General features: G+C 51.4%; 1 protein-coding gene across 3 annotated transcripts in view; it reads right to left on the reverse strand.

Annotated features, from left to right (window-relative positions):
• Positions 1–14,444, reverse strand: part of LOC133345249 (vasoactive intestinal polypeptide receptor 1-like) — a 46,549-nt gene that overhangs the window by 11,960 nt on the left and 20,145 nt on the right. For all 3 annotated transcript variants that reach the window (XM_061555842.1, XM_061555843.1, XM_061555841.1), the window contains 5 exons: positions 13,426–13,529; positions 11,630–11,727; positions 10,808–10,940; positions 5,039–5,192; positions 3,302–3,362 (listed from right to left, as the gene is read on the reverse strand). In XM_061555842.1, the coding sequence (XP_061411826.1) occupies positions 3,302–3,362; positions 5,039–5,192; positions 10,808–10,940; positions 11,630–11,727; positions 13,426–13,529 (550 nt within the window). The remainder of the gene's footprint in view (positions 1–3,301; positions 3,363–5,038; positions 5,193–10,807; positions 10,941–11,629; positions 11,728–13,425; positions 13,530–14,444) is intronic.

Genomic DNA, 14,444 nt, shown 5'->3' on the forward strand with positions numbered 1-14,444 from the left:
TTCAAACTGTTACACATTACGCCCTCAATAGTGCTGTTTGTTGCTGGCCGTGGCGGTCGGGAGTCGAGGTGGCCGCTCTCTCCACAGCACCATCCGCCTTGCCAGCTCTTCCCGGGGACTCTTTTGTTTACGAACGCGCGCTGATTGTTTTTGAGCTGCCCGCCCGGTGAATTATTCTCAAACTGGTGCCAAAATAATGCAACAACGTACACGGTGATTCGGTCTTGTACCTGAGTGTGCGCACGCGTGTGTGTGTGTGTACGCCGAAGTGGTTAGCGCGCCGAACTGCGAATTCAGCGACCCGAATTCGATTCCCGCTCACGGCCAACACCAATGATGAATATCTGAACCGGTTCTGACCTCCCTCCTCCCCCAGGTCAACTCAGCCTTAATTGAGTACCTGGTGCGGTCTGTAAACATCGCCATTTGGGAAACAAAGGCGGTAGGGCGTGGTGCTGACCACCCATCCCCTCGTGTGACGTGCCAGCCTCGCTCACAGCATTTGCCCCAACATTCTGTTAAATCCATACGGGGGATCTTTGTCTTTTTGCGCGTGCGCGCGCGTGCGTGCGGAACTGGGTGAATGGAAGAGTGGCTCTCTGAGAACAAGAGTGCTCCAGAGGAACGAGACAGAGAGGCACACGAGAGGAGCTGCGGCCACTCTGCCACAATTAACGAGCTGCACCTGAGCGAAGGAACAAAAAGCCTCTCGCCGGCAAGAACAGTTGTCGGCCATCGAAGGAGGGCTCTTGTAATTTACGCATTTATTTCTTTCATACCGCAGATGGATACTTGCTTTTAAGTCCGTTATCATTCTGGCTTGTGCTTCTTCTTGTTGTCCCCGCCTGAATACGAGAGCCTTCCGAATCCACCCCAAACGCATGCTCCCTGCAGCGGCTCCTTTGCACGTACGTATAATGTTGAACATCTTCTGCCACCGTACGTAGACAACCGTGCTAATCGGAGTTGTGGGGGAAGGACAACAAACTAAACGCAAAACGCAGTTCCAAACGAAATGAGTTTTCAATCCAGATTTAAAAGTGCGTAGCTCCGGTGGCTTCCTATTATCGGCAGCAAGAGCGTTCCAGACGGCCCGCAGAAGCGCATCCGAAAACGCGCGACGCAGTGACCGTCTTTGTTCGATGGCAAACCCAAAAGCCGCCGCTGCTGCTGCTTCCGCGTCTTCACCATCGGTCACGTGTCTCACGCCAGCCCGGACCTACGACCAAGAGAGTCTTGAATGCCGTTTAAACCGGAATTGGCCCAACATACGTCTAAAATGTGCAGGCCTTCCGTGCCCTGGCAATGCGAGGCCGAGGACTGCACGTGCAGTTCATACGCGGGGCTTAGGTTTGTCGCCGAATATTTTCTGCGTCGACTGCAGTCGACCTGGACAGAGGACCGTCAAGTAGCCAGAGCGGACAGCGAGGGGCCGAACTGGATTTTGGCCCCACGTCTCAGAAGCTCGTGCTGGGTCGAGCTTGATTATGAGCGCTTTGATTGGAGACCGCCTGGGAACACACCGGGTGTTGTCGGGTTCTACTGAGACGGCGCATTACATGAAGTGGCTGTACATGAATGTATTCTTGAATCGATCTGCGTGGAGACGTTGAGTTGTGTTGTCCCCGTTGTACCAGTGGGGGTTTCTCTGGGTGCTGTGGTTTGCTCTCACACGAAGCTCGATAATGGCATTGGCCAAACATCCAAATCCAGGACCCTCCTGAAAATTAGTCTTGAGACTCCGTGAGTCTGGTGACATAGCCGTGCATCAAGAATAAATCAACTATGGCCCTTTTTCATTCCACTGCTGGATGAAAGCCTTCCTTTGACCTGTTGTTCGTGGAGGATTTTTAACCATACTTCACCACGCTGGCCATTGCAGATCGGTAAAGACGAGTGGGTGCGGGAGCCGGATCACTCGCCAATGATGTTAGCCGTGAGCAGGTATTAAACTCAGTCCCATCAGGTCCTAGAGTAGTGTGCTAACCGCTGCACCACCGCTCTGTCCAGGATTTCCAACAAGAAGCATGTAAAGTGGCTTCGCTTGTTCGCACAAATAAATATTCTCCTTCTCACTTATTCGAAAAAAAAAGAGAATTAGGGGACGTCTAAATATTTGTCCTGGTCTTGAGCGGGATGATTAGAAATATTTTTCATCAATCTAACTGATGTGCGTGTGTGTGCGTTTGTGTGGATGCACGTGTGTGTGTGTGGGGAGCGGCAGTGCAGCGGTTAGCGCGCAGTGCTGCGAACGCGGCAACCCGAGTTCGTGATCCGCTGACGACCAATATCAGCGGCGAATATCTGAACCGGATATGCGCCTCTCCTAGGTCGGCACAGCCTTCACTGAGTAGCTTGTGCTGTATGAGTAAAAGCCAACGCAGGCGAGACAAAGGCGGTGGGCCGACTGTGGTGTTGGCCGGTCCTCACAGACGCTACTCATTTATAACATCGCTCGCTCAGCACGAACGCAACTATGGGGGGAGGGCGGGGGGGGGGGGGTTATTCTGCAGCGTTATGCGACGCATAGGGGCCCAGTCGGCCACAAGATGGCCCAGAATCAACAGATTAGCAAGCCAAAAAATTGTTACGTAAAAAAAAGTATTCATAACAAAAATAACCTGCAGTCTATCATGGACCCATCCCGATTAATCATCTTGGCCATCGTATCAATAGAGCAGCAGCAAGTTTCCGCGATCCCACTCCCTTTGAGCAGATCTTCGACCGATGGGGCCGGCATGAAACCAAGCCCCACGATAACCTGATTGTCAGTATTGTACATTTACACGTTTTGTATTAATGCTGTCACTGTGAGACTGCCTTCCCCTAAACCCAATACACCGTGCATCTAAAATAACAAATGTGTCTTCTTGGTTCTTTCGGTAAAGTTATGTAGAATGGAAATAATAAAATAATAAAAATAAAACATAATAAAATAATGTATTATGCTTTATTTTTATTATTTATAAAACATAATAAAATAATTTATTATGTTAAATTTTTATTATTTTATTATTTCCATTCTACGTGACTTTACCGAAAGAACCAAGAAGATGAATCCCTGCAGTCACGAAAGCTTTAAATCGAAATGTAACAAATGTGGTTATAGCCTAACACATCATTGTACACGGGTTAAAAACCCATCGGGAGGAGCTACCTCAGTAAAAGTGAGTAGGGAGAAAGGAGGGGAGGGGTTCCACAGTCGTACCTTGCAACAGTCTGTTCAAGGTGATACGAGGAGGGGTGGTGGGGGGGGGAACATCGTTTGTCTTTGCAGGTGGGGACGTGTGAGGCTGCCTACCCAGTGTCCTCGTAGACGATGCGGCAGACGGTCCACACCACCACGAACACGGCTGGCGTCCCTGCCGCCCACGCACACGGCAGCAGCAACACCGATATTGAGATGGCTATTTATTCGTAATTACCGCTTCGCTTGTTTACCTCCCACCACTCCCCGTGGGAGAGACCCCTCACGGCGCTCGGGGAGGAAGGCTAATGGCACACGCGCTGTCAAGAGCAGATGAGAAGCTGTTAAAGGAGAGGCACACATCTCGTGTGGTTGATGAGCCCATTACAGTTCAGAGCATAATGTCCCTTTCCATATCTGTCTCCCCGCATAAAAAATCTAGCGTTTTTTATAAAAAAAATACGTATATACACAACCCAATGGCTGCACATGGCCTCCTGAGAATGCATCGTAAAAGTAGTATCGATTCAATACAAGCAAACTCTACTTTGCTAACTCTCTAGAATTTGCTTGCATTGAACCAACGCTGCTGCTGCTACTCTCTAGAGTGTTGCTTGCCTTGAACCAACGCTGCTGCTAAATCTCTAGAGTTTTGCTTGCCTTGAACCAACGCTGCTGCTAAATCTCTAGAGTTTTCTTGCCTTGAACCAATGCTGCGAAGACGCACTCCCAGGAGGCCGTGCGGCCAATGTGATGTGTAAAATAAGCCGCTTTTCTTGACGTGGCTAGACACATTTGGGAGGGAGGCGTTATTCATTTAGATGTTTAAACTTGTGTGATGGTACGCTGCTGGCTGTGAGAATGTCCAACTGGAATGCGTTCATCTCGTGACAGCATAATTGTAATACGAGCGAGGGGGAAAAGCTACGATTACAAAGAAAACACGTTGCAACGATTTAAAAGACTCTGAAAATATTCTCGCGAATATACTGGCTAGGTGTGACGTGAGGCGACACGATGGCACGGAGGAAGGGGGGCATGGGGACGGGGGGGTGGGTTAGATTTGGCTGGAGAGGGATGGGGCGGTACTCGTACTAAACACATTTGCGGATGGGAATGGTGCCTGGGGGGGGGGGGGGGATGGCGACCTCGGAGATGGAGCGATGACATCGGCTCGCGTGCACTTTGCTGGGCGGATCGTGAGATCACGAGGGGTCGTGCGAGAAGACGACGGCTTCGATGAGCCCTTCATCATCCAGCTGTGAATTGGTCACGGCCGATGATGATGATAATGATGATGACCGAACTCCCATTACGAATAGCGAGCAAAACAAAACAAATATCAAAGTGTAATATCCATGCTCTTCGCGAACAGTCTACCCATGTTTAGAGCATTTAGCTATCATTCGTGTCCCGATTGCTTTGGGGAAAGGGCTTGAAAGCTTGGTCAGTGGGTCTTAACTGGTAAAATAAAAAATATATATAGGTTATTGGTGTTACTGGGGTTGCCACGTGCCCTAGCTTTCCCATGGATCGCCCTCACTTTTGGAGAAGCAATGCCCAGACTGAACCCTAGGCATCTGTCAAGATTTGACGAGTTTGGGTCAGGCTTAAGGTTACCACCTGTCCCTGGGGAGTCTGAAAGTCTTCCCGGACATTAGCAGTCCTGGATGTTGTAAGTTGCGTACAAATGCACCAAGACATTGCATGCCAATTAAGTTCCCCCTTCATCAGATATTGTGAAATATTCTTCTTCTCTTGATATTTACAGATTTTAAAAAAGACATATATATACACGAGCTGACAATAAAAAATGTTTATAGTTTACAGTAGTCACACTGGCTCGCTCACCCCAGCCGATGATGATGTACGAGTAGAAGTACTTCTTCTCGGAGAAGAAGGAGACGAGAAGGAGCGTGTGGAGGTAGAGGCCCTCCACCAGCAGCCAGCTGAAGTTGGCCATGATGCAGTACTGGAAGAACACCATGACGACCTTGCACGTGGCCTGCGGCGAGCAGACAGCGAGACACGGAACGCAGGATCCATGGTTTCGCCATCGCCACTCCTCGCGTCCACCCACGCTCGGAGGTTCTCCACGTCCACAAACAGCACTACTTTTATTTTTTATTATACCGGGTAAGGGCCCATTGAGATATATAGCTCTTTATCAGAAGCGACCTGGTCACAAATGATAACTCAGCCAAGTGGCTTCATCACCACTTGGACATTTATAGCATGTGGAGGGGAAAACCGGAGGAATCGGTGCATGATCAAGTTCAAGTTCATTTATTAGGTATAGCCCTGTGAGCCATTCGGCTCTTGAATCGGGTGCAACCGCAACAAAAAAAAAACATGAACAATAAAACATCTTAAAGTGACTATGTGACTAAGTGCAAACAGAAAATCCAAGAAAGGACAGCAAAATATTGCAGAAAAAGCACCGTACACCAACGCTGTGTGCAAAAATCCCAGTGGGATGCAAGTCAAACAACAACAACAACAACCACAAGACAATCAACACGACCACGGGGAGAGAAACATGCAAACAAAACAGCAGGCGTCAGGGTCGGGATCGGGATCGAACCCACGACCTCCTGTATACCAGGCGAGGTAGTTAACATCTCCTAGCCACCGTGATGATGATGAGAGAGAGAGACGCACAAACTCCAAATACAGCAGCAGCAGGCGTCAGGGTCGGGATCGAACCCCCGACCTCCTGCATACCAGGCGAGGTAGTTAACATCTGGCAACCACGGCGCTTGACTCTTCTCCGTAGGAGCACAACTCTCAGCGTCCCCATTTAGACCAAAACACGGAGCTGACTTTCGCATATACCTAACTTTTTATTTTTTGGCGCCTTTGACGCTCATTTCACGTTTTCCGTTCGCGCGTGTTTCGCTTATAACCATTAAACACCTCGTTTGTGAGTTGTGCGATATCCCTTAAGGATCCTGCTGCTGTACTCCTCCTGTGCAATGTTGATGGGTTTTTTTTTTAAATCGTTTGTTGATGTTGTTTCTGCTGTGCACCACGGCACCACGGATCTCCCGTGTAAATCAGCCTGACACGTGGCTAAACGGAATCACCCGTGTAATGAATGGAATAAACGAAAGAAAATTAAGTTGCGACAACGCTATTGCTAACAACTCGTGCACGTGACGTTGGTAGCGTTGTCAGTGCCAGAACCGACCCTCACACCACACCAGGCTCTCATTCGTGGTGGCTACGCTCAGATACACAACCAAGACAATGATCCTCATCTATAGCCTTTTATCAGATAGTTTCATGCAAGTGCTATTGACAAACACCTATGAAGGCTGGCATGATACACGAGCACCCGTGGATTGGCTAACGCTCGCCCAACCGCCTCTGTTTGCCCATCGCTGATATTTACGCAGCGCACACACACGCCCAAGGTACTCATTTACGGGTGGGTTGAACTAGGGGGAGTCCCAACACGGTTGCAAATATAATCGCCGTGAGCGGGAATCGAACTCACGTCGCCAGGAACACACACGCACGGACCTCACTCAACCACAAGTGGGCCCATGAATACCATGGGCAGCAGGACGCGTTCTCGTTCCTTGCGTGCGCGTGTGTGCGCGGTGCTGAAATGTAGCAATTAAACACGCAATTAATTTAAAGGACCAAAGGCCGTGTTTCCCCCACCACCCCCCCCCTTAGTACTCTTCCACCCTCTTTTGTGAGTGAAATATCGAGTCACGCCACCTCCATATTTACCAGCCGCTCTCATTCTCTCTCCAGCTCTGGTTCTAACAAAGTACAAACGTCAGCTATTGTCTCGAAATATCCAATCTAAGCTACGCGCCAGGCTCGGTACATACGTAAAAATAAAGACAAATAACCCCCGTGTAGCCTTTACAGACTGTTGGGGCAAGTGCTGTGAGCGAGCACCTATGAAGGCCGGCACGGCGCCCGGCCGCCTTTGTCTCCCCAGTGCTGGTGTTTACCTAACGCGCCAAGGCAGTCATAGCCAGGTGCGATCAGGGCCACACCAACATACAAAGATAAATATTCACCCGTATAGCCTTTACAGACAGGCGGGGCAAGTGCTGTGAGCGAGCACCGAGCGGGCGGGCGGGCAGCACCACGCCCGGCCGTCTTTGTCTCCCCAGTGGCGATGTCTACACACCGTCAACGTGGTGCTCATTCGAGGTTGAGTAGAACCAGGGGAGGTCCAGGACCGATTCAGGTAATCGTCGCTGCTTTTGGCCGTGAGCGGGAATCGAATTTGGGTGGCCTGGCATGTTGCTTAGGGTGCTGCAGCTGCACTACCGCTCCCCACAGAAACAACAATAGCCACCATTTGTCACTAAGTTACCTTGATATCACCACAGCGTATGTGCCAGGCTAGGTGCACTTGGTTATAATTCAGAACACTTATAATCATCGTGGTCCGGGTTCAATGCCCAGTCAGGGAAGACACACAACAACAACAACAATAGCCACCATTCGTCACTAAGTGGTGGGGACGTCTATCAAGGCGCCTGTGCCAGGCCAGGTGCACTTTGAGGCCACGTGAAGTGTCTAAGGCTCGCTGACACGAGGCCACGGGACAGACTCAGCTGGTGCCATGGGTTGACTGACTGAGATGACTGGCAGATGCATCACCTGTGCCACGTACCGTGCCAACTTGCTTTATTTTAGCTGCCCGGCGCTCTGCTCGTTGTTGTGAGCGTCGCTCCTCCACCTTCCATTGTTGCTGGACGGTGGCTGCCTCCAAATGCCAAGTGAATGTCCTTCATCACCCTCCTCCACAGAGCCTGATCTTGGCATTGCTGGTGCTAGTCATAGGCAACTGCACTCATTCCGAGGTCCTCCCGTAATCAATCGGTCCATCTATGTTCCAGATCATACAGTGCTTAGCAAATTGGAAGCGTCCTGGGCATGCATGCGTGCTTCATGACGCAGCCAACGCAATCTCGCCTGTCGAAGAAGCTCACTGGAGGAAATGTGTCCAGATACATCAAGCGTCTGTGAGCGCCTCGCACAATCCAGTCTGATTAGATCAGGGGTCGGCAACCTACGGCTCCGGGGCCGCATTCGGCTCTTTACGGGCTGCTTCTTGACGATATGTACGTATGTACAGTATGTACTCAGATGCATTGCGGCTCTTGAAATACTGAATTTTGTACCGAATTGGAAAGAAATGGCTCTTCTTGTTATTTTGGTTGCCGACCCCTGGATTAGACCCTGGATGGAATGTAGGCAGGCCAGTCCAAGCGGGAACTGGACTCGGGGCGCCAAAAATCCAAAGACAAATATCCTCCGTATAGCCTTGACAGACTGGTGGGGTGAGTGCTGTTCGCTCGACCGCATTTGTCTCCCCAGTGCTGGTGTTTATACACCGCGCCAAGGCAGTCATACACACATCCAATCAGGGCAACACCAACATACGAAGACAAACCACCCCCCCCCTCCCCCATTATAGCCATAACACATTGTTGGGGCAAATTCTGTTAGCGAGCACCTTAATCACACCTACACACACACACGGACGCACGTGCTTGTACACAAAGTCTATTGCCACACGCGTGGGCCAGCCAGCACCATTTACTATGAATGTCAATACAATATTGACACAGCATAACCTCCGTTCGCAACGAACTTCATTACCCCTTGAACCGATCATTTCCCAACATGCGTTCTCGGCTGGACGGCTTCCCAGATGACGTGACAGCCACGGCTCGCCGCCGCGGTGGCGAGACGTTGACTACCTCGTCTGATATTCAGGAGGACGTGGGATTCCATCCCGACCCTGACGCGAGTAACATTTGAAGTGTGCATGTCTCTCTCCGCGTGGTCGCGTGGATTGTTCACGACTGAGCCCACTTCGTTGAGCTGTGTGTAATCTGTGGCCAGGTCAGCTGCTGAAAAAGAGCTATACAGTTCTAGATTTGAAGCTTTCGTGACTGCAAGGATTCATATTCTTAGGTTTTTTCGGTAAAGTCACGTAGGTAAAACATTGAAATTAATAAAAGTAAAATAAAATAAAAATTAAAATCACGACGTTTCGGAGGCAACACAAGTCTCCGTTATCAGGTGGGACCGTCACAGCCGGTCTCCGTCATCAAGAGCTATACAGCTCAGTGGGCCTTACCTGGTCAAATCTAAATATTGTATTCTTTTGGGTTTGTTTTTAACCGACAGCTGTGAGGCTAAGACGAGGCGTGGGCCGACCTGACACCGCGTGTCATTCGGCGCGAGGCCCGACGTTTTTCTCCTCTTGCCGGGAGCTCTTGCAGGAACGTCATTCGCTCAACGGAACAGTGGAGCGCAACCCACTAACACCCTGAGCAGACCTTCGTAGTGGAATTTCCCAGATGTTCCACCTTTACCAATCGTGTCCGAACACAAATTAAGTCGTTACACGCCGCACGCGCCCTATGATTGGTAAATAAGGTCCCACGTGACGTCGAGTGTGATGTGCGTGTGTGTGCGTGTGTGTCACGTGATAAATAGTGCGCCGAGTGTGATTAGGCGGAGGATCGCCAACTGCATTTTCTCTGGGATTGGAAGGAGCTGGTCAATAGGTGGCAGTACAGCAGATTGGGGGGTTCGTGAACACATCTGTGCGGATCTTGTGAGTGTCATTTCCTCGCGTGTTTCGGTTTTCTCCGTTTCCGTCACACGCTAAGCAAACGGCTCATTCTTTATTAATATAAAAAAACGGACCAAACATCCCGATGCAGGACCGCCCTGGAACATATGTCTTAATCTGCGCTTTCCCCTGGATTAATTATCACATTGAGATTCAACGATAAACCCCGCGGGACATTAAACAGGACTGACGCGTACCCAAACGAAAATTAAACACACAAACACACGCACGTGCACGCACGCACGCCGAAGTGCATGGAAGTGAATTTACGACGCAATTGCCTGCACACGGGATTAATGGATCGCGTCTTCCGTGGCGGCACGGAATAAATAGCGGCGTTTGTGTGGTACGAATGCGCTTTAACGAGCGCCCGTGCAGAGGCGGGCGCCCTGGGGGGAGAATTCAACTCGGCCCGGGGAAACGAGACGGCTGCAGCAGTGGCTGCGTTTTAATGAAAGCATGACGACCACGTGGAAGCTTTCAACAAAACACAATCACCCCCCCCCCCCCCCCCCCGAGAGAAGGCGACATCGCTCTCCACGCATCCGCGCCTGACACAGATCCCTTCCCGCGCGGCCCGCACGGTCCTAGCGCTTTTCACGAGCACCGCCGCTCCCTACACACAGAGTCTCCAAGACAAAGACCCCCCCCCCCCCCCCCAAGTCCCGTATGTCCTGAGCAGACTTTTGGGCAAGCGGTGTTTGCGAGTAGCCGGGCACGGCGCACGAGGAGGGGGGGGGGGGGGGCAGCACTACGCCCGCCCGGCCGCCTTTGTCTCCCTATTTCCGATGTTTACGCACCACACCACGTGCTACGCATTGAAGGCTCCGTAGACTTCTGGCAGACCCGAGAAAATTCATACATCACTCTCCACGGATGTTGGGAATCCAACTCGGGTCGACGGTTTCAAAGCGCAGAAATCACGGAGGGCCGTGAAAGCGGGGAGAGGGTAGAGTGGGTAGAGGGTAGAGTGGCGAGAGGAGAACGCGTCTGCTCACCGGAGCAGGGGCGCAGTTGTCGATGGCTTCGCCCGTGAAGAGGACCCTGTCCTTGATGAACACGAAGATGGCGCGCAGCATGAACGAGGCGAACAGGTGCATGTGGATGTAGTTGCGCGTGCAGCGCAGCTTGCTGAACGCGCGCACAAACACGCACATGCACACACAAGTAGGCACACGCACTGTCAAACTCTCTCGTTCGTATTTGATTGTGAGTACTTGGTGCGGTGTGTAAACATCGCCACTCGGGAGACAAAGGCGGCCGGGTGTGGTGCTGGTCACCCACCCCCTCGTGTGCCGTGCCGGCCTCCATAGGTGCTGCTCGCTAACAGCACTTGCCCCAACAGGCTATACGGGGGATCTTTGTCATTGTGCCCATGCATCTGCCAGTCATCTCAGTCAGTCAATCCACGGCGCCTGGGTCTGTCCCGTGACCTATCAGCGTGCGCCTTCGACACCTCACGTGGCCTCGGTGTGCATCTGACCTGTCGCAAGCACCGTGTGCAAAGATACCTGACCCTAACCGCCCTTGCACCCCTCCTCCGCTCACATTTAATCAACAAATCGACAGCCAACTTGAGTCGACTCGAGGTTGTTGCCTAAGTTGGCTTCATTTCTCCCAAGACTCGAGTTGACGGGAAACTGGAATTGGCTACCGAAAGTTTTTTTGCGTGAGTTATTATCAGTGTATTGTGGCCGGAGCGAGCTGCCGATGATGCTGGTGATGCTGATGACGCTGATGCTGCTGATGATGATGATGCCGATGATGCTGCTGATGCTGATGATGCTGATGCGGGCTGCCCAACTTTCATGGACACTTACCGAAAGAGACAGAGGATGAGCATGGCGAGGGCCAGAGAAGTGAGGGATGAGCTGTAGCCCACAGTGTACGCTGTCTTCAGCGTCATGTAGTCAGTTTGCTGCGAACACAAGAACACAAACAAACACACCTCACGTCACCACACCGCACTGCCGCACACCTCACCGCACATCACCTCCCCGCACGGCAGGTCTGCTTGGGTGTCTCGCTGTGTGTGTGGGGGGAGCAGTAGTGCAGCGGTTAGCGCGCTGGGGGACGAACCCGGCGACCCGTAACGATTATCTGAACCGGTCCTGGGCCTCCTTTAGATCCAATCAGTCTCAATTAGTCCCTAGTGTAAACATCGCCACTGGGGAGACAAAGGCGGTCGGGCGTGATGATGGCACGGCACCCCCTCGTGCACAGTGCCGGCCTTCGTGAGGTGCTCACTCACAGTGTTTGTCTTTATGGGCGCATCACTACATAGTTTTCGTGCAACAGTTAACCTGAGACCACTCGAGTTGGTCTGATTTGGTTCAATGTCTCCCATCAATCAAAGGGCAAAGATGCAAATCGAGTTGGTAACACATTCCCGTGGCGTTGCCACGCTCGTGCAGGTGGTTCGTTTGACTCTTTGAGACGGGCCAACGGGCGCGTTGCCCGGAAATAAATCCAGCTGACAACATTAAACGTTGCATTTTACACCCAGACGTAAAATGCGACGTTCATGCCACCTGCAGCACCTGTGACGGTCACATTTTGTTAACAAATGTTGGCTTGGCGCAAGTCCCGACGTGCGGGGGGGGGGGGGGGAATCAAACCAGGTCAGATCATTCATTTGGACCGCGGCCCAAATAGTTGCGGTCGATAAAAAAAATGGAATATGGGACCCCTTCGCTACCGAGGTGGCAACTCGAGTTCAACTCGAGTTGCGTGGCTCGTTAAAACTAGGCGCAACAAACCTCGAACAACTGGCGCATCTGCAATTAGCATCAACATCGTCAACATCATCAAGTTCATTTCAAGTTCAAGTTAATTTATTAGTTATAGCCCTGTGAGCCATTCAGCTCTTGAATCGGGTGCAACCGCAACAAACAAAAAACAAAAACATGAACAAAAAACATCTTAAAGTGAATATGTGACTAAGTGCAAACAGAAAATCCAAGAAAAGACAGCAAAAATATTGCAGAAAAAACACCGTTCACCAACGCTGTGTGCAAAAATCTCAGTGGGATGCAAGTCAAACAACAACAACAACCACAAGACAGCTTAGATTAAGGCCATCAGTCTAACTCTGTACTACAACAAACTACAACAAACAAACATGGCTAAACCAATACACTTTTCGAAATCACCAAAATAAAGCCATCAACATTGAGTGCTCCGAGCTGAATAAAGATAACGAAGGCAGAGAATGATGCGTATGGACGGATGTTAAACCACTGTGGAGTCTAAACGACAGCCTTCCACTTGCGGCTGTGAAGTGGAGCAACCAACGGATGACAGACTCAACAACTGCACCCTTGCCCACCCAGGGCCCACTCAACGGCCCCAATGACAGCGACCCAATGGACGGCCCTACCGACAACACCTGCTATCCGATTATATCCACCAGGCTCAGCACTGCGTAGCTACATTGGACGTCCTCGTTGCGGCGGCCGCGTCGGCAATTCAGGGTCCGTGGTTTCGATTCATCGCGAGGAGTTGCCAGCGAGGCTGGCTGACAATGCCCGCGCGATGGTGACGCGCTCACTCTCTCTTTCTTTCTCTCTCGCGCTCTGCCACGGAGGGACCTGGGGGTGAGAGTCTGGGAACTCACCCGGTCGGGCCCTTCCTCGTTGTGGAAGACGTAGCCGCACGCGTGGATGTAGGATGGCTGCGGATCGTCCCATCCGTCGCGCGTGCACGTGTGCGTCACCACACCTGCGCGCGGAAAGCAAAGGCAAAGACCCCCGTCCCCGTATATAGCCTTTAACGGACCGTTGGGGCAAGTGCTTTGAGCGAGTCAGCACCTATGAAGGCCCGCACGGCACACAAGAGAAGGGTGGTGGGCGTGACCAATACCACGCCCGGCCGCCTTTGTTTTCCCCCATTGCTTCAGGTAGGCATTTCAGCCTGAGTCGGCCTAAGGGGAGGCCCAGGACCGGTTTTGGATAATCGTTACTGGGAGTTAGCCGTGAGCTTACATCGAACTGGGGCTTGCTGGATTAGTGGTGCTGCACGCTAACCACTGCGTCACCACTCCACACACCCCCCACACACACTGGCCCATACAGACACAGAAGAGGAAACACAACCACACTCGCACACAATCTCACACAGATACAGTCTCGATTTGGCAGCTATGTTAGCTGTGAGAGGGAATTGAACTGCGTATTAGTAGAGCGGTGCGCTAACCATTCACTCACTACGTGACCGCTCTTCGCATCTGATCATAGACACACCGCGTTCACTCAACCTCTCTCACCCACGAGCGCAAATGTTTCACTTGTCGGTACCACCCTCAGATGGCATGTATTTAGCGGTTCCAATTTCTTGATGTAGCCAATAGCAGTGCATTTACTCTGCATGTATCTGATAATATTATTTGGGTCTTTCGGTAAAGTCACGTAGATAGGTTCAAATTTATAAAAAAGAAACAAAAAAAGACGTTTCGATAACAACACAAGCGATCGTCATCGGGAGGGTACGGGTACGGCCGGGTACGGGTACCCGTTTGCGACCCTGGTGCGGCCGGGTACGGGTATGGGTAAGGAATCAAAACCCGTTTGCGACCTCTGGCGCGACCATTCCATGCTCAGATGCCGCTGCCAAAACGCGCAGGGATAACGTCCCACG

The sequence above is a fragment of the Lethenteron reissneri genome, chromosome 21, assembly GCF_015708825.2.
Source record: "Lethenteron reissneri isolate LAM-NWPU_2019-01 chromosome 21, ASM1570882v1, whole genome shotgun sequence".
Classification (NCBI taxonomy): Eukaryota; Metazoa; Chordata; class Hyperoartia; order Petromyzontiformes; family Petromyzontidae; genus Lethenteron; species Lethenteron reissneri.